This window comes from Bombyx mandarina, chromosome 24, assembly GCF_030267445.1.
Source record: "Bombyx mandarina strain Sakado chromosome 24, ASM3026744v2".
Taxonomy (NCBI): domain Eukaryota; kingdom Metazoa; phylum Arthropoda; class Insecta; order Lepidoptera; family Bombycidae; genus Bombyx; species Bombyx mandarina.
In genome coordinates this window covers 7395189-7418015 of record NC_143230.1, presented here as the reverse complement: position 1 = coordinate 7418015, position 22827 = coordinate 7395189, and the positions used below count along the sequence as shown (strand labels likewise).

The 22827-nt window shown below is 51.5% G+C and overlaps 4 protein-coding genes across 4 annotated transcripts; all 4 read right to left on the bottom strand.

Annotated features, from left to right (window-relative positions):
* Positions 1-9288: 9288 nt before the first annotated feature.
* Positions 9289-10499, bottom strand: LOC114252118 (uncharacterized). Its single transcript, XM_028186625.2, has one exon. The coding sequence runs from the start codon at positions 10369-10371 to the stop codon at positions 9529-9531; it is 843 nt and encodes a 280-aa protein (XP_028042426.2). The 5' UTR covers positions 10372-10499; the 3' UTR covers positions 9289-9528.
* Positions 10500-11506: 1007 nt separating this feature from the next.
* Positions 11507-12226, bottom strand: LOC149499971 (histone H4). Its single transcript, XM_089738023.1, has one exon. The coding sequence runs from the start codon at positions 12125-12127 to the stop codon at positions 11816-11818; it is 312 nt and encodes a 103-aa protein (XP_089594149.1). The 5' UTR covers positions 12128-12226; the 3' UTR covers positions 11507-11815.
* A 1311-nt stretch (positions 12227-13537) lies between these two features.
* On the bottom strand, positions 13538-14359 carry LOC149499970 (histone H3). Its single transcript, XM_089737948.1, has one exon. It carries the CDS (start codon positions 14228-14230, stop codon positions 13820-13822), a length of 411 nt encoding a protein of 136 aa, XP_089594074.1. The 5' UTR covers positions 14231-14359; the 3' UTR covers positions 13538-13819.
* Positions 14360-14819: 460 nt separating this feature from the next.
* On the bottom strand, positions 14820-15599 carry LOC149499969 (histone H2B-like). Its single transcript, XM_089737949.1, has one exon. The coding sequence runs from the start codon at positions 15313-15315 to the stop codon at positions 14941-14943; it is 375 nt and encodes a 124-aa protein (XP_089594075.1). The 5' UTR covers positions 15316-15599; the 3' UTR covers positions 14820-14940.
* Positions 15600-22827: the final 7228 nt, after the last annotated feature.

Below are 22827 nucleotides of genomic sequence, written 5' to 3'. Positions count from 1 at the left end.
CTCAGCCTTGTCATCGTCATCGAATGCCGGTGGTTGGCCTGAAGGGCGTATGAGGGGAGGCATAGTAGCGGTAGTTTCGGATTTGAGAGTCCTAGCTAGTCGCCAGTATGCTTGGTGGGAGGGCGCGAGTTGTTCTAGATAACTATGCCAATTATCGTTACGCGCGTCGCTTAAGCGGGAGTGGACTTCGCGTTGTAGACGACGCATCCGAATCCGGTTTGAATGCGTGGGAAGACGATCGTAGGCCCGGATTGCCGCGTTCCTAACTCTTAAGAGATTCCTAAGATCGGGGGACAGTCTGATGCGGTGGAAGCTGTCCTCCACATCGACTTCTTTAGAAGATCTAATGATCGCGGAAGATATGTGTTCGGTAATGATGTTTATGGATTCGACGGTGTCCTCGGGGGATAGATTCGAATCCGGGCCGTAAGGGAGGATTGGCGGAGCGGTGTCGGCTAGGCACGTGCCCAGCTTATTCCAATCCACCATGGTCCTCGTAACAGTGACTGGGTTGTGGGGGCGACCGAGCTGCATAACGACAGGTCGGTGGTCTGAGTCGAGCTCTGACATTGCTTCGATGGAACGCAAGCGCAGAGTTACGTTCCTAAGCAATGCCAGGTCTATAGTGCTCGGACGGAGCGCGATGTTATACGGATAACATGTTGGAGTTGGGGGACCGACTATTTCAAAGGTGAGGTCGTCTATAAACGCGTCGAGACGCCTACCGTTAACGTTAGTACGATGGCAGTTCCACCTAGTGTGGTGGCAATTTAAATCGCCTGCCAGGATGACGGAGTCTCCCATGCCGAACAGTGACTCGATGTCACTGCTCAGAAGGGGCTTGTCCGGGGGGAGATAAACGGATGCGATGACGATCGGCTGGTGTCCCGTCAGCGAGATACGGCACACTGACGCCTCGATATGTGAGAGCGAGGGAGTATCGAGAGGGACAACGTGCAGGGCCCGCCTATAGTAAATGGCAGTCCCGCCTTTGGAGGCGGTGAGTCTGTCATTCCTAACCATGACGTAATTCGCGACTTTCGGGTCGCGACGCGAGGGCTTCAGACAGGTTTCCTGCACTAATAGAATATCTACAAGATTATCGCGGAGGAATTCGAAAATTTGATCGCGTTGCCGCGCGAGTCCGTTAGCATTGTAGAATGCTAACGTAAGGGAATACGGTTTTTCTCTACCTTTTTGCGCCATTGGTTACCGGTAAAGATTTTATAACGTACGCGACACGGACTCGTAAACGTCCATGTGATCGAAAGCGGCCGCGAGCCGCTGTTCGGGGGTTACCGACCTACGGATAGCGTCAGCGAACGATCGCAGACGGTCGAAGTTGACCGCGGTGACGAAGTCACGCACGAGCGCGAAGTCGTTGGCGGCAGAGGGTTGCGGGGGACGGAACGCGGGCGCGGGGCGAGGTGCGAGCAGGGGCTGGGGCGCGGGGCGTGTCACGAGCGGGGGCGGGGGTGCGGTTTCCGTTCCCGCCTTCGTATACGGCAGCGGTTTTTTCCACGCCGACACCGTGGGAACTGCAGCCGGCACGAAGGCGGGTTTCGGCACTGAAGGCGCCGAAGTCTTTGGGCCGACGGTTCGGGGGGCTGGGTGGGTCGGACGTTTTCGCGGAGCCCTAGGACATCCACGGTAGTTCGCGGGGTGCCCTTGCTTAAGGCATAGGACACAGCTGGGAGGTTCGGTCGCGGTTTCCCTATCTCTAACGCAATCTAACGTAGCGTGATCGCCGAGGCATTTCACGCAGCGGGGGCGCGCGTGGCAATTACGCGCCGAGTGGCCATAGAGTTGGCACCTGTAGCACTGCCCGGGAGTGCCACGCTTGTGGGGGGCTTCGATCGAGATCCCGGATAGGCCGCAAATTGTCGTGAGACATGCGATCTTCTTTTTGGCCTCCGGGGTGGGTTCTAACGCCACGAGTATCATATTATAGGGCTGTTTGCCCCGCCCGCTGTGCATCCGGTGCACACTAACTATCGGGAGGGCCTGAGCGGTCAGATCCTCCTTAATGTAGTCTATTTCTAGCTCCTTAGGGACTCCGCGTATTACTACGCGGAGCTCGCGGTCCTCCTGAAGAGCATAGGTGTGGAAACCTATGTTCTCCTTTCGGAGGTATGCTGAGAGGGCCCTATGGTCGCCCGGCGTTGCGACCTTGATCTGAATCCCATGCGCGACGTTACGCGCATGGGTGTAGTTAATTTTATTTGCCTGAAGGGCCTGGGACACGCGATTCCACGCTGTCTTCTCTTGAAGTATCAGCGGGGGCGGGGCAGCTACTTTGGGAGCGGGTGCGGGCTTGGGACGCGGCGGTGGGGTTACGCGGCGCGCGGAGTCCGACTCCGGTGTAACTACTACTTTCGGTCGAGAGGCGGACGCGGATTTCGTCTGTTTTGTCGTGGAGTTCCGGGACTCCACGGCGCGAGTACGCTTCTTTCCACGTGTCACTGTTTGGAAACCATCCGAGGTTCCGGGCTGAGGGCTGGACGCGGATTCAAAGTCCATCTCCGATTCCGTATCGGAGCCTGAACTTGAGACTACGGAGATCGCGACGGACGATACGAGCGATGACGTAATCGACGCGGGCGCGGGGGTGGGGGTAGCGTTAGGCGCTACGTGAGCCGCATCGTGGGAACGTGCGCTCGAACTTGACGCGGCGGCGGGGGGCGCGCGGCGTGCCTCCGAGGCACGGTTGAGAAACGCGGCGACGGACGCGGGGGGAGAGGGATTGCCACGAGAGGCCCTATACCTAACATACTCGGCCCTAATTGTCGGATACCTTTCCCGGAGGAACCCGACAAAATCCCTGTCACTGATGACACTCTCACTGAGTTCTTCCATGCTTCGGTCTTCTTGCCCGGGGGGGCGGCCCCGGGACTTTTGTTGAACTCGCCGAAAGGCGAGGCCCCGGATAGGATTTGTAACCCCCCTGTGCTGCAGGACAGCAAGGAGCAGGGGGGGGGGAATGCCTATGCCGTGAAAACGGCAATCGGCGGGGAAAAGGAAAGGAACCCGCTCGGGCTGTATAGTGCTACAGCAGGCAGAATCGCGAGCGGGGGTCTAGTCTTGAAAAAGACTGTTTTTTTTTGGGAAGGGTTAGGAAATCGCTAGCCTGTGAGTGCCACAGGAAGCCTGAACGTAGCGATTGGTTTTGCCTTGAAAAAGGCAGTTGGTAAGGGTGGGTTCGCGGTTACAAAACTTTAGCGCACAAAAATGGACCTCGATACGCAGATCGCAAGCGACCAACGGATCGGCACGTCCGCACTACTGAATTGTACGCACGATGTATTCACGGTCACTACACTGTCGAGCACAGCTGTGAGTTCAGAGACGCAGCTCGCAAGCGGGCCACGGATCGGAAAGCACGTCCGCGCACGACCGAGTCGTGAGCGAGAATGTTGCTCGCGTTTTTTTTTTTTTAATCCTACCTATGCTGATAGCCTTGAGAGGCTATTTCAGCTTCGCCCTAACGTTAGTAGGTGAGCTCGCGGGGCTCAACCGGAGAGTTGCTAACACTGACCCTAGCAAGAGCAGTGCTTCGCAGAATCTACCACCGGATCGGAAACGCGACCCACTGAGAAGATCCGGCGAGAAACTCAGTGGGCTGTGTCTATGGGTTAGTTCACTCGTCGAACCCTTCGTCGCAAGCGACGGGTTCGACGAGGACGGTGACCGGTGCTTGTGGTGCCTAAAAGCACCGTTAATGGATCAGGAGGATCCGTAATGACGTGCTTTGGGCGACGTCGACGGTTTACCATTCGGTCTACTGGGTCGGGTATGTAATTTCCAGCGGCTACGATGAGAGGGTTCTCATGTCGTGCCGCCTTCTCAAAATGGCGCAGCGATGCCGACTGTAGATACTTACTAAGGGAGTCGAGCTCCAGGTCGTCGTGGAGATCCACATTCCTAAGGAACCAAGGCGCTCCGACGGCTATCCTGCAGAATCGTGATTGAATAACTTGAAGGGATTTCAAGTTGGTGCGGGCTGCGTGAGCGAACACTACGCTTGCATACGTCATGACGGGGCGTATACAAGTTTTGTAGAGAGTTACCTTATTACGGAGGGACAGTTTGCTTCGACTACAAAGCATTGGATAGAGTCGTCCTAGAATAAACGCGGCGCGGTCGCGTACCGTTTTTATATGGGGACGGAATGTCATCCCTCTGTCGAGGGTGACGCCTAGATATTTGACCTTCGAGACCCACGGAATGGGCTGGCCAAAGAGAGTGATGGGACTAACGGCGGAGGTGTTTGCGCGCCTACTACGGAGTGGGATGCTCGAAGTGATGTTCGGAGGGCGACCCCTTTTGAAGAGCACCGCTGCGCTTTTCGTGGGGTTGATGTCTATTCGCCACTTCCGGAACCACTGTCCCAGGGTGGCTACTGCGATCTGGAGTCGCCGATGAAGCAGCGACATCTTCCTACACGAGTAGTAGATAGCCGTGTCATCGGCGAAGAGCGCTAGATGGGTCTCCGGAGACCGGGGTATATCATTGATATACAAACTAAATAATAACGGGGAGAGCGCGGAGCCTTGCGGGACTCCGGCGGTCAGTTGACGGGGACGAGAACGAGTTCCCTCTACTCGATATCGAAACGAACGGTTCGACAAGAAGTCTCGTATGATGAGCACGAGTCTGTCTGGCACTCCCATGTTGTACAGTTTATAAATTAAACCGTTGTGCCAGACTTTGTCGAACGCCTTCGCGATGTCGAAGAAGAGGGCGCCGGTCGGGATTTGTTTACGCCTATTTAGTCCTATCAGAATGTGCTCCGTGAGGCGGTGCACTTGTTGTACGCACGAGTGTTTTGAGCGGAATCCGAACTGTTCGTCAATGAGAATTTTGTTCGCGGTAACAAAATCCCAGAGGCGTTTCCTAAGGAGCCGTTCGTAAATTTTTCCTATCGTCGAGAGGAGACTAATCGGACGGTAACTAGAAGTTTCGTTTGTCGGTTTGCCCGGCTTATGTATACCGATAACGTCCGCTTCTTTCCACACCGCGGGAAAGATGCAGTGCGTCATAGCGGCATTTAAAATTGTAGCCAACATTGCTATCAGTTGGACTGGCAAAAATTTTAGCGCGCGGTTGTGGATGCCGTCGGAGCCGGGTGCCTTCCTAGGTTGTAGGTTGTGGATCGCGTCTCTAACTTCGTCAGTGGTAATGGGGGGTAACGCGTCCGAGGGCGGCAGGGAAGCTCTGCGCTCGACCTCCCTGTCGACTAACTCGGTGTGTTCGGGGTCCGCGTGTTGAGTGCTGGTGGTGCACTGCTCTTGCAGTGCATCGGCCAGCAGCTCAGCCTTGTCATCGTCATCGAATGCCGGTGGTTGGCCTGAAGGGCGTACGAGGGGAGGCATAGTAGCGGTAGTTTCGGATTTGAGAGTCCTAGCTAGTCGCCAGTATGCTTGGTGGGAGGGCGCGAGTTGTTCTAAATAACTATGCCAATTATCGTTACGCGCGTCGCTTAAGCGGGAGTGGACTTCGCGTTGTAGACGACGCATCCGAATCCGGTTTGAATGCGTGGGAAGACGATCGTAGGCCCGGATTGCCGCGTTCCTAACTCTTAAGAGATTCCTAAGATCGGGGGACAGTCTGATGCGGTGGAAGCTGTCCTCCACATCGACTTCTTTAGAAGATCTAATAATCGCGGAAGATATGTGATCGGTAATGATGTTTATGGATTCGACGGTGTCCTCGGGGGATAGATTCGAATCCGGGCCGTAAGGGAGGATTGGCGGAGCGGTGTCGGCTAGGCACGTGCCCAGCTTATTCCAATCCACCATGGTCCTCGTAACAGTGACTGGGTTGTGGGGGCGACCGAGCTGCATAACGACAGGTCGGTGGTCTGAGTCGAGCTCTGACATTGCTTCGATGGAACGCAAACGCAGAGTTACGTTCCTAAGCAATGCCAGGTCTATAGTGCTCGGACGGAGCGCGATGTTATACGGATAACATGTTGGAGTTGGGGGACCGACTATTTCAAAGGTGAGGTCGTCTATAAACGCGTCGAGACGCCTACCGTTAACGTTAGTACGATGGCAGTTCCACCTAGTGTGGTGGCAATTTAAATCGCCTGCCAGGATGACGGAGTCTCCCATGCCGAACAGTGACTCGATGTCACTGCTCAGAAGGGGCTTGTCCGGGGGGAGATAAACGGATGCGATGACGATCGGCTGGTGTCCCGTCAGCGAGATACGGCACACTGACGCCTCGATATGTGAGAGCGAGGGAGTATCGAGAGGGACAACGTGCAGGGCCCGCCTATAGTAAATGGCAGTCCCGCCTTTGGAGGCGGTGAGTCTGTCATTCCTAACCATGACGTAATTCGCGACTTTCGGGTCGCGACGCGAGGGCTTCAGACAGGTTTCCTGCACTAGTAGAATATCTACAAGATTATCGCGGAGGAATTCGAAAATTTGATCGCGTTGCCGCGCGAGTCCGTTAGCATTGTAGAATGCTAACGTAAGGGAATACGGTTTTTCTCTACCTTTTTGCGCCATTGATTACCGGTAAAGATTTTTATAAAGTGCGGGACACGGACTCGTATACGTCCATGTGATCGAACGCGGCCGCGAGTCTCTGTTCGGGGGTTACCGACCTACGTATCGCGTCTGCGAACGATCGCAGACGGTCGAAGTTAACAGCGGTGACGAAGTCGCGCACGAGCGCGAAGTCGTTGACGGCAGAGGGTTGCGGGGGGCGGAACGCGGGCGCGGGGCGAGGTGCGAGCAGGGGCTGGGGCGCGGGGCGTGTCGCGAGCGGGGGCGGGGGTGCGGTTTGCGTTCCCGCCTTCGTATACGGCAGCGGCTTTTTCCACGCTGAAACCGTGGGAACTGCAGCCGGCACGAAGGCAGGTTTCGGCACTGAGGGTGCCGAAGTCTTTGGGCCGACGGTTCGCGGAGCTGGGAGGGTTGAACGCTTGCGCGGAGCCCTAGGACATCCACGGTAGTTCGCGGGGTGCCCTTGCTTAAGGCATAGGACACAGCTTGGAGGTTCGGTCGCGGTTTCCCTAACACGCGAGCAATCTAGTGTGGCGTGGTCGCCGAGGCACTTTACGCAGCGGGGGCGCGCGTGGCAATTACGAGCCGAGTGGCCGTAAAGCTGACATCGGTAGCACTGCCCGGGAGTGCCACGCTTATGGGGGGCTTCGATCGAGATCCCGGATAGGCCGCAAATTGTCGTGAGACATGCGATCTTCTTTTTGGCCTCCGGGGTGGGTTCTAACGCCACGAGTATCATATTATAGGGCTGTTTGCCCCGCCCGCTGTGCATCCGGTGCACACTAACTATCGGGAGGGCCTGAGCGGTCAGATCCTCCTTAACATAGTCTATGTCCAACTCCTTGGGGACTCCGCGTACTACTACGCGGAGCTCGCGGTCCTCCTGAAGAGCATAGGTGTGGAAACCTATGTTCTCCTTTCGGAGGTATGCTGAGAGGGCCCTATGGTCGCCCGGCGTTGCGACCTTAATCTGAATCCCATGCGCGACGTTACGCGCATGGGTGTAGTTAATTTTATTTGCCTGAAGGGCCTGGGACACGCGATTCCACGCTGTCTTCTCTTGAAGTATCAGCGGGGGCGGGGCAGCTACTTTGGGAGCGGGCGCGGGCTTGGGACGCGGCGGCGGGGTTACGCGGCGAGCGGAGTCCGACTCCGGTGTCACGACTACCTGCGGGCGGGAGGCGGTCGCGGATTTAGTTTGCTTCGTCGTGGAGCTCCGGGACTCCACGGCGCGAGTACGCTTTTTTCCGCGCGTTACGGTTTGGAACCCATCCGAAGTTCCAGGCTGAGGGCTTGACGCGGATTCGAAATCCATCTCCGATTCGGTATCGGAGCCTGAACTCGAAACGATCGAGGTCGCGACGGATGAAGCGCGCGATGACGTAAACGACGCGGGCGCGGGGGTGGGGGTAGCGTTAGGCGCTACGTGAGCCGCATCGTGGGAACGTGCGCTCGAACTTGACGCGGCGGCGGGGGGCGCGCGGCGTGCCTCCGAGGCACGTTTGAGATACGCGGCGACGGACGCGGGGGGGGAGGGATTGCCACGGGCGGCCCTAAACTCTAGGTACTCGGCCCTAATTGACGGGTACCTATCCCGGAGGAACCCGACAATATCACTAGCGTCTTCTTTCTCCATTCTTCGGTCTTCTTGCCCGGGGGGGGCGGCCCCGGGACTTTTGTTGAACTCGCCGAAAGGCGAGGCCCCGGATAGGATTTGTAACCCCCCTGTGCTGCAGGACAGCAAGGAGCAGGGGGGGGGAATGCCTATGCCGTGAAAACGGCAATCGGCGGGGAAAAGGAAAGGAACCCGCTCGGGCTGTATAGTGCTACAGCAGGCAGAATCGCGAGCGGGGGTCTAGTCTTGAAAAAGACTGTTGTTTTTGGGAAGGGTTAGGAAATCGCTAGCCTGTGAGTGCCACAGGAAGCTGAACGTAGCGATTGGTTTTGCCTTGAAAAAGGCAGTTGGTAAGGGTGGGTTCGCGGTTACAAAACTTTAGCGCACAAAAATGGACCTCGATACGCAGATCGCAAGCGACCAACGGATCGGCACGTCCGCACTACTGAATTGTACGCACGATGTATTCACGGTCACTACACTGTCGAGCACAACTGTGAGTTCAGAGACGCAGCTCGCAAGCGGGCCACGGATCGGAAAGCACGTCCGCGCACGACCGAGTCGTGAGCGAGAATGTTTGTTGCTCGCGCCGCATTTTTTGGGTATTTATATAAATTTTTCTTCGTTCGGCTGATGGTTGTACGTTTACGTGGCATCGAAAGGTTTGAACGAATGAATCATTAAGAGAGAGTAAAGAGTAGAGTCGAGTCGGGAGTCGGGCAGTCGGGCGGGGTCCGGCGGCCGGTAATCGGTGTAATTAATAGCAAACAAATAAGAAAGAAACAAGAAGACAAGCATCATAATATTAATAATAATAATAATAATAATAATAATCATCATAGTAGCAGTATGAAACGAAACGAATAGAAAATAGAATAGAATAGTATGAAGAACGAATAATTTGTATGAATAGAAAGCACGTGTGAAATTGTGTGTGTGTGCGTTAAAGCAGTACTAAAAATAATGAATAATGAAACAAATTAACGAAAAAAATAATAATAATATATAGGTACTATTATGTATAATCGAATAGAATTATCCTTTACGTAGTATATGATATATATCTATTTATTTATTTATTTATTTATTTATTTATTTATTTATTTATTTATTTATTTATTTATTTATTAGGTGTAATATAGTAATTGATTGAAATAATTGTTAGCCCTGAAAAGGGCTGTTGTATATCGATGCGTGCCGTGTGTAATCTTCGCGTCTTCATCGTCGTCGTCGTCGTCGTCGTCGAACGTCGATCGAGTTAGACACAAACATACATTATTTATTATAAGATGATGATGATGATTAGGTGACTGGCACACACACACATGGTTGGTTCGTTTTAATATATTTGTACGTATTTTTAAATCATTGTGTGCTGCTGCTGTTGTACCCAATGAATCACTTCTTCGAAGCGGCGGACGCTTTTTTGGCCGAAGGTTTCGTTTTAGGCGTCGAGGCGGTGGCCTTTTTCGGTTTAGGCGCTTTCGGTTTCTTTGTTGGTGGTTTAGCTGTTTTCTTAGCTTTCGGCGCGCTCTTGGCGGCCGCAGCTTTAGCGCTCGCTCCAGACTTCCTAGCAGCGGCGGCGGGCTTCTTTTTCGCGGCGGCGGCGGCTCTTTTCTCCTTTACCGAAACTGCGGCGGTTGCGGCAACCGAAGATTTACCTTTCGACGGCGATGAAGCTGACGCTGCAGCCGCTTTCTTTCCGGCCCTGCCGGCAGCCGCCCCCGAAGAAGTCGAAGCGGCACCACCGGCGCCGGCCCCTCCCTTTTTGTTGCTGCTGCCGCCTTTAGACGCTGCCGAAGCGGAAGCGGACGAAGCGTTGCCCTTTGCTGCCCTTACGGAACTGCCACCGGACGCACCACCAGATCCGGAACCGGGTTTCTTCGAAGCGGAGGTCTTCGATTCCAGTTTAAAAGATCCGGAAGCTCCCTTGCCTTTAGTCTGTATTAGAGTACCGGATTCGACGGCGTTCTTCAGATACTTTCTTATGAACGGTGCTAATTTTTCAGCATCCACCTTGTACTGGGCCGCTATGTATTTCTTGATTGCTTGTAAAGACGAGCCGCTGCGCTCCTTGAGTTCGGCAATAGCGCTGTTCACCATTTCCGACGTCTTCGGATGGCTCGGTTTAGCTTTAGGTTTCTTAGCGCCCGCGGAAGCACCACCACTCGCGGATGTTTTTGGTTTTTTGACGGGTGTAGCCGGAGCTGGAGTTTCAGTCGCAACAGCGGTATCTGCCATCGTTGATGATTATATTATTATTATTATTATTATTGTTGTTGTACACGCACACACAAAACACAAGAGATTCCAATATTATTATTAAGCACAGGCAGAATAATGAATCGGAAAACAATGAAAATGTTTACACCTTACAGATGTCGCCACGATCGGTTTGTTTTGAACCCGCGCCGATCTGTTACCGTAACGAGAACGCTAAAAACGCGATACGTTTTCGTGTACCAATTCTTGAAACTTTTCACTAACACATCTCACGTCTTTTGTATTTTTTTCGATATTATTAAAGACACGTAATTATTCTATCGAATTTAGATTAAACTACACGAATCCTTGAATCTACTGATGTACGATTCTTTATGATCCGATCGTATTATAAAATAATATTAAACTTTTAACAACGCTATCTCGTCGATTGCACAGGTAGTGTTAACTTTATTATGATATTTTACATATAAAACGAATAATAATTATATATTTAATGAATAATATATAACCCTCTTCGTATACTTTTAAGGTTGAACTTATTTTTTTATGAAATATAAAAGTTTTCATAGGTTAAAATGATGATCAATCGAGAGGTACGTAAAACAGATTCAAACTTTCAAGTTTCGGAACGCGCGAGCGGAATGTTCTATTCTGGTTGCTTGTAAAGTTTTTTTTTTTTTTTTTTTCTTTTTCTTTTAACATTTTTTTTTTAAATATATATATTAAGTACCTATGTACAATGAGATTTCACGCTATCAATATAAATCAACAATTATAATGATAATAATAAAAATGTTGTACATACCTATACTGTCTTAAATACGCTTTTACGTGGTGCTAAAAGGACTAGAAATAAACGAAAATTTTTGCACGCGACGACTGCACTATACTAAAGTTTTAATAAAACTAGTTATATATCTTACTAATAATATAAAATAATAAATAATGATTTGTACTATTAGGTCGGGCACGTACCTGTATTAATTGCATCCATGTGAGTTTTCTTCTGTTTGAAACTAATATAGTCAAGTAAAAGAATAAATAAAGTAAAAAGAATATATATATATATTTATTTATTTATTTTAATAATAAAATTAAACTTAATGAATAGGGAAAAAAAAAAGGCAAGTTTTCTCATAATAGATAAAAATGCGGCCCTGAAAAGGGCCTTTGTTTGTTTGTTTGTTTGTATTCGAGAACGAAAAAAATTAATAATAATTAAACGAACCAACGTCACTTGCGATTGATTTACAACATCAACGACAGCAAAAAGTTCTTGAAACATGTTTCTAGATGGTCCACGTCGTGTGTTGCTTGCTTGCTTGCTTGCTTGCTTGCTTGCTGTCACCGCTGTTGTCAGTTGTCAGTCATTGCTCGGTTGTCCGTGTAATTAAAAAAGAAATTGAATCGTTCTCGAGACAAAAAAATAAAAAAAAAATCGTCGATGGATGAAACTTCTTTAACCGCCGAAACCGTACAGGGTGCGACCTTGGCGTTTCAGAGCGTACACAACATCCATAGCGGTGACGGTCTTCCTCTTGGCGTGTTCGGTGTATGTGACAGCGTCGCGGATCACGTTTTCGAGGAACACTTTGAGAACGCCGCGGGTCTCTTCGTATATAAGACCGGAGATACGTTTCACTCCACCTCTGCGAGCCAAACGACGGATAGCCGGTTTCGTGATGCCCTGGATGTTATCACGCAACACCTTCCTGTGACGTTTAGCGCCCCCCTTTCCAAGACCTTTGCCTCCTTTACCGCGACCGGTCATCTTGACGAACTTCTCGGTTTGTGTTTTGTATTAGTAGTAGCAGCAGACTTTAACGCGTTGCGCGACGAACGACGAATGAGCCTCCGAAAATTTTTTTTTTTTTTTTTTTTTTTTTTCCTACCTAAGCTGAGAGCCTTGAGAGGCTATGTCAGCGTAACCCTAACTTTAGTAGGTGAGCTCACGGGGCTCAAACCTGACGATGTTGCTAACACGAACCCTAGCAAGAGTCGTGCTTCGCAGAATCTACCACCGGATCGGAAACGCGACCCACTGAGAAGATCCGGCGAGAAACTCAGTGGGCTGTGTCTGAGAGTTAATTTACTCGTCGAGCCCTTCGTCGCAAGCGACGGGTTCGACGAGAACGGTGACCGGTGCTTGAAGTACCTAAAAGCACCGTTAGTGGATCGGGAGGATCCGAGATAACGTGTTTTGGGCGACGTCGACTGCTTTCCATTCTGTCCGCAGGATCGGGAATGTAGTTACCGGCGGCCACGATGAGAGGGTTCTCGTGTCGTGCCGCTTTATCGAAGTGGCGCATGGACGCCGACTGAAGATACTTACTGATGGACTCTAAGTCCAGGTCGTCATGGAGGTCGACGTTCCTGACGAACCACGGGGCTCCGACGGCTATCCTGCAAAAACGGGATTGAATAATTTGGAATGATTTCAAGTGTATGCGGGCCGCGTGAGCGAACACTACACTTGCATAGGTCATGACGGGGCGTATGCAAGTTTTGTAGAGTGTCACCTTATTTCTAAGGGACATTTTACTTCGCCTACATATCATCGGGTAGAGACGTCCTAGAATGAAGGCGGCACGATCGCGTACCGTCTTGATGTGGGGGCGGAATGTCATCCTACTGTCGAGGGTGACGCCTAAATATTTGACCTTCGGGGCCCACGGTATGGGCTGGTCGAACATCGTGATCGGGCGAACGGCGGGGGCGGGGGTATTGACGCGCCTAGTCGGGAGGGGGATGCTCAGCGTGGTGTTCGGAGGGCGACCCCTTTTGAAGAGCACCGCTGTGCTTTTCGTGGGGTTAATGTCGATGCGCCACTTCCGGAACCACTGTCCCATGGTGGTAGCTGCGGTCTGAAGTCGTCGATGAAGCAACGCCTTCTTCCTACACGAGTAGTAGATGGCGGTGTCATCGGCGAAGAGCGCCAGATGGGTCTCCGGAGACCGGGGTACTCCGAAAATTACGTTCGGACCTATATTTATACGCTGCGCCTGTGCGCGCAACCACGGACGATTCTTTGAACGTTGTAAAGCGACGCGGGGAGGGGGGGGGGGGTAATATTCACAACGACGTTGTCTTCTTAGTTTATCGAATCGAACGTTTGAATACAATTTACTATATCACAATTATATCTGAAATAGTTATATATATTATTTATTTATATATTTACGTTCAACGTATATTTAATTTAATACGACTACGGGATACGGTATATGTTATCGTAATACATAATATAATATATTATACAATGAAACGGGTAAGTTAAAAATAATAATAATAATAAATAACAGTAGGCAGTGTGTATTCTGTTATATGAATGAATTGCGGCCCTGAAAAGGGCCTTTTTTGTTTCTTCATAATAAAATCAGCATCGCGAGACGGCGTAGTAAATTAAATAATAACACACATCAATCAATCAATCAATCAATTAATTTGGTCATCAACAAATAATTTACGCACGTTCACCTCTGATTCTGCGGGCGAGCTGTATGTCTTTTGGCATTATTGTCACACGTTTCGCGTGAATAGCGCAAAGGTTCGTGTCCTCGAAGAGACCGACCAGATACGCCTCGCTGGCTTCCTGCAGGGCCATCACCGCCGAACTCTGAAAACGGAGATCGGTCTTGAAATCTTGAGCTATCTCACGGACGAGACGCTGGAAAGGCAGTTTGCGAATCAAGAGTTCCGTGCTCTTCTGGTAACGACGAATCTCACGAAGGGCGACCGTCCCGGGCCTGTAACGATGAGGCTTCTTGACACCTCCTGTTGCCGGTGCGCTCTTACGAGCGGCCTTGGTCGCCAATTGCTTGCGAGGAGCTTTACCTCCGGTCGACTTACGAGCAGTCTGTTTGGTACGCGCCATTTCGAGACGACGAGTTCACGACGTAAACGTACGAGTAATAGATAGGTAGGTAAGTAAGTAAACGATAATACGTCCGCGTCCGCGCGCTACGAACGAACGAGATACACTAAAAATGTCGGCGTCACTACCCACTCGTATTTATACTTTTTTGAAGTCACGAATCGAACGGGCTCGTTTTGCTCTATTGTATGGAGATGCGTGCTCGCACGCATCTCCATACAATAGAGCGAGACGGATATATTCAAAATTTAATGTGTTTTAATTGTTATTATTAAATATATAATATCTATTTCTTATACATAGGTACATATATTGTTTATTTATTTATTTATTTATTAATTAATAATAATTTAATGATTTTACTTTTTATACATCACACATTACATTCACTTTTGGTTATTAGAATACTACTGCTACAACTAATATTATGATTTAATAATATATAAAAATCGGTGTGTGATGCATGATAGGTATATTGGTATTTGAGGTATATTAAAAATAATAACAACAATATGTAATTTATTTAATTCTTATAAATAGATCGTATATTAATAATAATAATAATAATAATAATCATTTTACTGATAGATTTTGCGGCCCTGAAAAGGGCCTTTTGTCGATGTAAATGCAACCGAAACACGCATACGAACAGCGTACGGTCGTGCATCAGTTTTGTGAGTTTGAAATAATTACCGAAGTCATGAAGAAAGTTACTTGGAGCTCGTGTATTTCGTGACGGCTTTGGTTCCTTCACTGACCGCGTGCTTGGCGAGTTCACCCGGTAACAACAATCTCACTGAAGTCTGAACCTCCCTCGAGGTTATCGTCGAACGCTTGTTGTAATGGGCGAGACGAGAAGCTTCTGCAGCGATACGTTCGAAGATGTCGTTCACGAACGAATTCATGATCGACATGGCTTTACTCGAAATACCGGTGTCGGGATGGACCTGCTTCAGCACTTTGTAAATGTAAATGGCGTAACTTTCCTTCCTCTTGTGCTTCTTCTTTTTCTTATCGGTCTTCGAAATATTTTTCTGGGCTTTACCAGATTTCTTGGCGGCCTTTCCACTTGTCTTAGGCGGCATGATGATTCGATATTAGTATTTAGATTGCTCTTTAGAAATCCCCACGGAACGCAAACGTAACGGACGTTCGGCACGGTTAACGTGAAGCGGTAGAATAAAAAATTTCTTCTTCGGGGTCGTCGTACTCCCTTACGGGGGCACGGAGCGGGCCTCGGGGTAAACCCCACTACCCGGGCAGACGCTCCCTGCCACATAGGGCAGGGGTGAAATGGATGCAAGACTGGATTGGGGGGGGGCTGTTCGCAGCGTGCTTCGGCACACTCACATCGACAAAAATACATACATATATTTAATACGACGGGCTTGGTGATGCAGGAGGAGTGGTGCCCGCGGACGACGCACCCCGGCGCCGGCTGCTGTCCTCTGCTTCCTAATGCTAATAATTTTTTTTTTTTTTTTTTTTTTTTTTTTTTTTTTTTTTTTTTTTTTTTTTTTTTTTTTTTTTTTTTTTTTCCCTTACTATCTAACTACAACTAACTACAACTAAACTAAAGCTAACTAAACTACTATATACAACAGGGACAACAGTCAGCAACCGTGGGGCCCGCCACCGGCCCCATGCCGCGGCCCCACCTCTACAAACCAGAGGAGGAGCCGCGGCACTAGTTTGGCGCTCACCCGTTCTGGGCTCCCCAAAAGGAGAAGACCATCGCGGGGAGGGACCGATATGAAAAACACTCCCCAGACGGGGGAGTGGTCCACCCAACGGGGGTGGAAAATGGGTCCCCATAGGGGGGCACCCCAACGATGTGGGGGGAAGTGAAGAGTGTGGACAGCTCAGTCCCATGGGGGCACTCATTATGAGCACTCCCATATCACTCCGGTTAAGCCGACTATCTTACCATAGCCGGGGGTTCCAGTAGCTCCCTTGGTAGCGCCCGACCATCAGGTGGTCTGGCGTGCAAGGGAGCTATATTGTGGAGGTGCTCGTGGGGTCCACCGTCAGCCCGCTCGTAAAGATTACGAGCTAGCCTCCGGATGAACTCCTCGAGCGACTCCACATCCAGATCCCGGGCGATTACGTCATTTCTGACGTAACGCCCTGCTCCGACTATCGTGCGAAGAGCCAGATTTTGCTGGACCTGTAACCTCGCCCGCATACCCTGCGGGATGAGGTGATACCAGGCCTCAGCTGCGTACGTGATACGGGAACGGACATACGTCTTATAAATGCCGAGCTTAGTCCTGACCGGCAACCTGGAGGCCAACACCGGCCGGAGGAGGAATCTCGCACAGCGAGCGGCCGCCAACGCCTTATTGGCGTGGGCGGTCATCCTCAAACTCCGGTCGATATCGACCCCCAAGTACCGGACGCTGGATCTAAACTCGACATTAGCGCCACGGAGACTGAGCTGTCCCGGGACGACTGTTGTGCGGACCGGACCGAAGAGGATAGCCGCAGTCTTCCCCACGTTGACCGCGACCCTCCATCGGTCCAGCCACTGGGGCAGTAAGTCCAAAAGCCTCTGCATCCTCAGAATGGCCGCAGAGGGGACGTTGGATGACGAGAAGTAGGCGCTGTCGTCGGCAAACAGCGCCAACTTCACGTCTACTTCCCACGCTTGGAGGTTACCCTCGAGCGTGGGAATGTCGTTGGTGTAGAGAGCGTAGAGGAATGGAGCCAGGACGCTTCCCTGAGGAACTCCGGCCGTGACTGGGCGCACCGACGACTTGGCGCCCTCGACCGCGACAAAGAAGGATCTTCCCTCCAGGTACGACCCCAGCAGTCGCACGTAGGCGTGCTGGAGGTCCGTGTTCTGCACCAGCTTGTGGATCAGTCCCGCATGCCAGACACGGTCGAAGGCCTTCTCGATATCGAGAAAGACTGCGGCCGTGTACTGGCGCGCGTTGGACCGATCCGCCAAGTGGTGCATGACGCGGACCAATTGCAGCGTTGTCGAGTGACCGCTGCGAAACCCGAACTGCTCGGGTCTGGGAAGGATGTGCGGCGACACCCTTCTCAGCAGCAGCCTCTCGAACAACTTGCCCACATGCGACAGCAAGGTGATCGGACGATAACTGGAGGGATTTCTCCTATCCTTGCCGGGTTTGGGCAAGGCGATAACCTTGCCCAATTTCCAAATTCCCGGGAAGTGTCCTGTGGACAGAATGGAATTGAACAGCCGTGTCATGTATGACACGACTGTTTCAGGGAAGTGGAAGAATGCGAGGGAGGGAATACCGTCCTCACCCGGCGCCTTGCGCCTCTTCATCCGCTTGATGGAGAGGCGCAATTCACTGGGAGTGATGAAAACATCATCTCCCAACGGAGGCACCGGGGAGGAGAGTAGGTTCGCTACGCTCTCTTCCACCGATTGGTGGAATGCGGCCTCTGAGGGTGCAGAGTCATTCGGAACGAACTGCCGCTCCAGCATTGCGGCCAGGACATCGGCGCGGGCCTGAGCCGAGAAGCATCGGTTGCCCCTCTCGTCCACGAGTGGACAAGTCGGGGCAGGCCGATTTGAGAGCTGGCGGCAAAGTCGGTGGAGGGACACAGAAGAGGGGTCCTCACGGGCCTCCTCAATCCGTTCCTCCCACGCGTAGCCCCGGAAGGAGCTAATCTTCGCCGCCAACTCCGCTTCCAACTCATTAAGCTCGCGCTTGATCCTGGGACAACGAGTCGTCGCCCAGAGCCTCCTCAGGCCCCTCTTCCGGCGAATGATCGCCTTCAGATGGGCCGGGAGTCTACCTCTGGGCCCGCCGCTGGGCACAAGAGTCGTCGCCTGGTCGATCGCTCCCCTGATGGAGTCGACAAGGCGGACTGCCGCATCGTCGACCCCATCAGGGGTATTGGGGTCCTGAATCACGGGAAGGTCGACTAGTCGTCTCTTAAAGAGCTCCCAGTCGACCTTCGGTCGTAGGGGCGAAGTCGCAACCCGGGTAAGCCCCATTCCCAGTGTCACCAGGATAGGGAGATGGGGAGTACCCAGGTCGTACAGTGCCTCGATCGTTACGGGGCACCGTAGCCCCTTATGAACACACACGTCCAGCACATCGGGCTGGTATCGCGCGGCGGTAGGGACGTGCGTGGGTTCATCAGGGCCGACCACAGAGTAGTCGCCCCTATCGGCATCTTCTAACAGCCGCCTGCCCACTGCTGTGTTAAGTCGGGAGCCCCACGCGACGTGCTTCGCGTTGAGGTCCCCGACCAGCAGAGCTGGGCGGCTGTCGTAATTCAGGGCCCGTCTTATATCCTCAGGGTGAAACTCAGGCCCCGGGGGTCTATACGCGGCATAAATCCGCATATCCCCCCCCGAGGTGTGTACCCTCACACCGACCGATCGTGTCGATGAGAAGGACAGCAAATCCAACTGATCATGCACCACGTCCCGCCTGACGAGGGCCGCAGTGCCCCTGAACGGCCGCCCGGCAGGGGTAAGCTCGTCACGTCGGTACATGAAATAGTTGGGAATCCTGAACTCAACCTGAGGACTTAACATGGTCTCCCCCAGCAGTAAAACCTCAGGGTTGTACTCCCGGGCGAGGACCAATAGCTCGTTTTTACGGGATCTTATCCCGTCGGGGTTCCAATAGATGACGCGAAGCTCTTGGCTAGCCATTGAGCCTCGCTATCAGCTGGTAGAACCCCGACAGGATAGCCCCGACAGGGCTAGCGCCCGAGGCGATCTCGCGGATCGCTCCGGAGATCACCTCGGCCAAGTTCTCCCAGAGCGCCAGCAGCCATGCAGCAAAGCCGGCAGGCTGGGAGGCCTGTCGACCGCTGCGGCGCTCGCGCTGAGGGCGGGGGGGGAGGGGGGGCTGAGATGTGCCCGAGATGGCTGGTTGGGCCTGAGGCAGTGGGGTCGTTTCCGGTATTGAAGCCGGTTGCGAAGGGTCGATGGGGGGTTTATATCAACCTCCATTACTAAATTTGTTGACGGGGGAGCCGATGCAGTAGGAGCGTTCGCTACTGCGTCCCGTTGCGCTCTCTTCTTTAGTTTTTTTTTTTGTTTTTTGAGCCTGTTTTTATTTGTTTTAGGACCTGGTAATTGGGGGGTTTGTACTCCAGCACGGGCTGGAGCGCTGCGTTGTGAGAGGGGCGGTCTGCTTGCAGCGTTTAGACCACGAGGGGTAGGAATGGGCATCCCCCGCCGCGGAGCGTTGGCTTCAGCCATCAGCGTTGCCGCTGATGGATTGGCCTCCACTGACACGGCAGGGGGGATGGATAAGGACGGGGGAGGGGGTTGGGGTTGGGAAGATTTCCCTTTCCCTTTCCCCTTCCCCTTCGGAATGGGAGCTACAGAAGGAGGAGCTGTGTTCCCGGATCGAGGCACCAACGGCGCAGGAGGAGGGACGGTTACTCCCATCATCCTGGCCCTCTTGCGGTAGACCGCGCACCGCCTGTCGACGGCAGCGTGATCTTTCCCGCAATTGGCGCAGGAGAATGGGCCGTCCCTCGGCCTCGGGCAGTCCGCTACGACATGCTCCCCGGCACATCGAACGCAGCGGACCGCTCGGTGACAATTATTGGAGGCGTGCCCGAAGGCCTGGCAGCGATGACACTGCGCAGGCCCGCGGGTTGGTCGCCATCCCTCAACTGTCACCCCCGGCAAGTACAGCAGTTCATTGACTGCGTACAGGCGGGCGAGGTCGTCCTTCGAGAGGTGGTCCAAGGCTACGTGAAACACGCAGCCCGGGCGCCCTCTCTGGGACCTGATGCACCTGGCGTGACGAGCCGGAAACCCCAGCTCCTTCAGGGCATCGGTTACTTCTGCCGCGTCAGTATCGGCAGGGAGGCCCCGGACAGCCACCTTAGTCGGAATCTCCCCTGTCAGGGCATAGCAGTACCATTTTATGGTACCATCCCTGGCAGAGGCCTCCGACAGGTAGGCCTGGACCGCCCTGTATTCCTCTACCGACGTCGGCAGGAATCTAAAGCCGGCGCCGAAGGGTCGCACCGAGGGGGCGCGACCGAGGCGCTCCCTAATGGCCGCCATGTGGCGGGACCAATTAGGGAGGGCCTCCACCATTATTGGCGGATGTCGGCGCAGCTCCTCTTGGGCACGACCCTTCGGCCTCGGGGGAGGGACATGAGAGGATTGGGATGTCCTCTGGGTGGAAGGAATACTCGGCCTAGCTGCCATGGCAGCATAGGAGGTAGAGGGAATGGGGTTAGGCTTAGGGGCGTGATGTGGTCTGGTGGACTCTAGGTCCATATACCTGGTAGAGTCCAGGTTACCCGCCGTGCCGCTTAGGGCGGGGGCACCTCGGGTAGAGTCCACCGGGATTGGGGACAAGATTGGGGAAGGAGAATGAGGAGGGGTTCTTAATTGCCTAGGAGCAGTCCCTGTCCTGGCGGGAGCCCTAGGCTTGGGTACGGGTTGATCTGGGATTGGACTCCCAGAGGGGGAAGCAGATCTAGATGAGGAAGGAGTTACAGACTCAGTAGAGGAGTGGTCTGTGGATGTGGTCACGCTTTCTTCTCCCTCCGACCTGGAGGAAGGGCCTATTCGCGGGCGCTTGTCTTGGTCACCCGATGAGCCTCGGTCAGACTCGGACCTGGCCTTCTTCCGCGGCCGAGAGGCCCCAGAGGGATCGGTCGACGGAGGAAAGATACTTTCCACCGGACCGATCCTCGGGGCCCCCTCGGCCGCAGCCGAAGACCCGGACGAATTGTCCAACCGAGGACCCATCGGGGCCATACGGATAGCAGGTATCGGTCTGGTACGTAAATCGGGCATCGCCTGACGTCCCCTATGAGACGGGCCGGGTGTGCTGGTATTTGGGGGTGAGTTCCCCCTCGACATGATCTTGCTGGTTTTTATGGCTATGAGGTCATTGGTACCCCGTCTCAACGGTTGACTAAATGATACTACCCTACTAGTTCACTGGTTCACTGGTTCCCCGGCCGACCAGCAATTACAGTCACTACTTACTACTTGACTATTACGGAACTATATTTAATAAAAAGAAAACTAATTAGTCAAAGTCAGTACTAAAAGAAATTTACTAACGTAATAAATGTAAAATAAAAGAATTAAGTCAAGATAACAATAAACTACTACTACAGGGATCAATAATCAATTCAGCTTCAGCTGAAATCCCGTCAGCGACAGCAGAGCCGGTAGGTTCTTACTCCGGATTCTACTATTAACTATATATAACTAATAAAAATTAAACTATAATTCCCTATAATTAATTAAAGAGTTTATGTAAGGTACTTACCCGTTATACTTGAGTCCCTTAACCAGTAAGACAATTACTGGTAGGGGAATCATGAACTCCAACCTATTATTAACTAATACTATAAAATAGAATGGAAATAAAATAAGAATAACAGTTATCAAGAATTTTAAACTAACTAATGAATTAATAAAGAAAACAAATAAACAAATGTGACGGGAACACCCCTCCAGACCCTACTATCGCTAACACAACTGAAGGAATGAAAAAGAATAATAAAAGTTAACTCAATCAATGTAACATAAATGGGTGACCACTTATGATAGTCGGCCGGAAGGCCAGAATAACAGAATTACGATGATTGTAATATTTGGTAAAATAAAATAAAATATAACACTTAAGGTGGGTAGAAATGAAAAAAGAATTTAATATTATATATAAAAAGAAACTACAGCAGCGCCACTAGTTTTAATTAATAACGGGTAGGTTAATATTTAATATGAAAAAATGAATTAATTACTATTGTTTAAATTTACTACATAATCAAGATAAAATAAACCAAAAGGACACTAACGTTACGACTAACTTAAACTAACTATCGGTAGGGGGTTCCAACGTCAATAACCCTGGACTACTTGGTAGTCCATTGGACCAGCTTATCGGGTTTAGCGACCGCCCCGCCTAGCCCCGGAGGGTAGGAGAGGACTGGGAATGACACAGGAGGGCCAGACTCGGTGGCGCTAACGTTCGCCGGTTTTATATTCAAATAAAACGGTAACGCAGCTTACACAGGCTGGTCGACACCTACCCGTATTAAACTAATCGTTTAAGGAAAGAAGTGTCGATCCACTTACCTGTTCCCGGGTCCTTCGTCTCACTGTTCGGGGCGTTTCCACTCCGAAACAGCAACTCCAGATGAAACACTCTCACACTTGGGCACACACAATCGCACAGCACAAACAATAGGGGCCACTTAGCACTGGTGTCCCGGGAATAAAAAATTTGCGCCGGTCGAACTTTATTTTTTTACTTTTCAGATACCCGTTGAGCATCATGCTGAGATCGAGCTTTCAACGGCAGCGAACCAATCGGGAATGACTTTTATCGTTCATTCGTCGGAGCTTTCGTCACGATCGAAGATCGTGTATCGTTTTCGTGAGTGAGTGCTTTTAAAATGATTTATATTATATGCTTACAGTAAATTATTCTATATTTATTTATTTATATAGACACAAGTAAGAACAAGAATTATCTTCGCTCATAAATATGTATACGAATGAATAAGGATAGGATCAGATAGGTAGGTAGGTAGGTAGGTAGGTAGATACGAGAAGAAAATACGGATAAATTTTGTACTTAAGAAATATATATATTATTATATTCATTTAG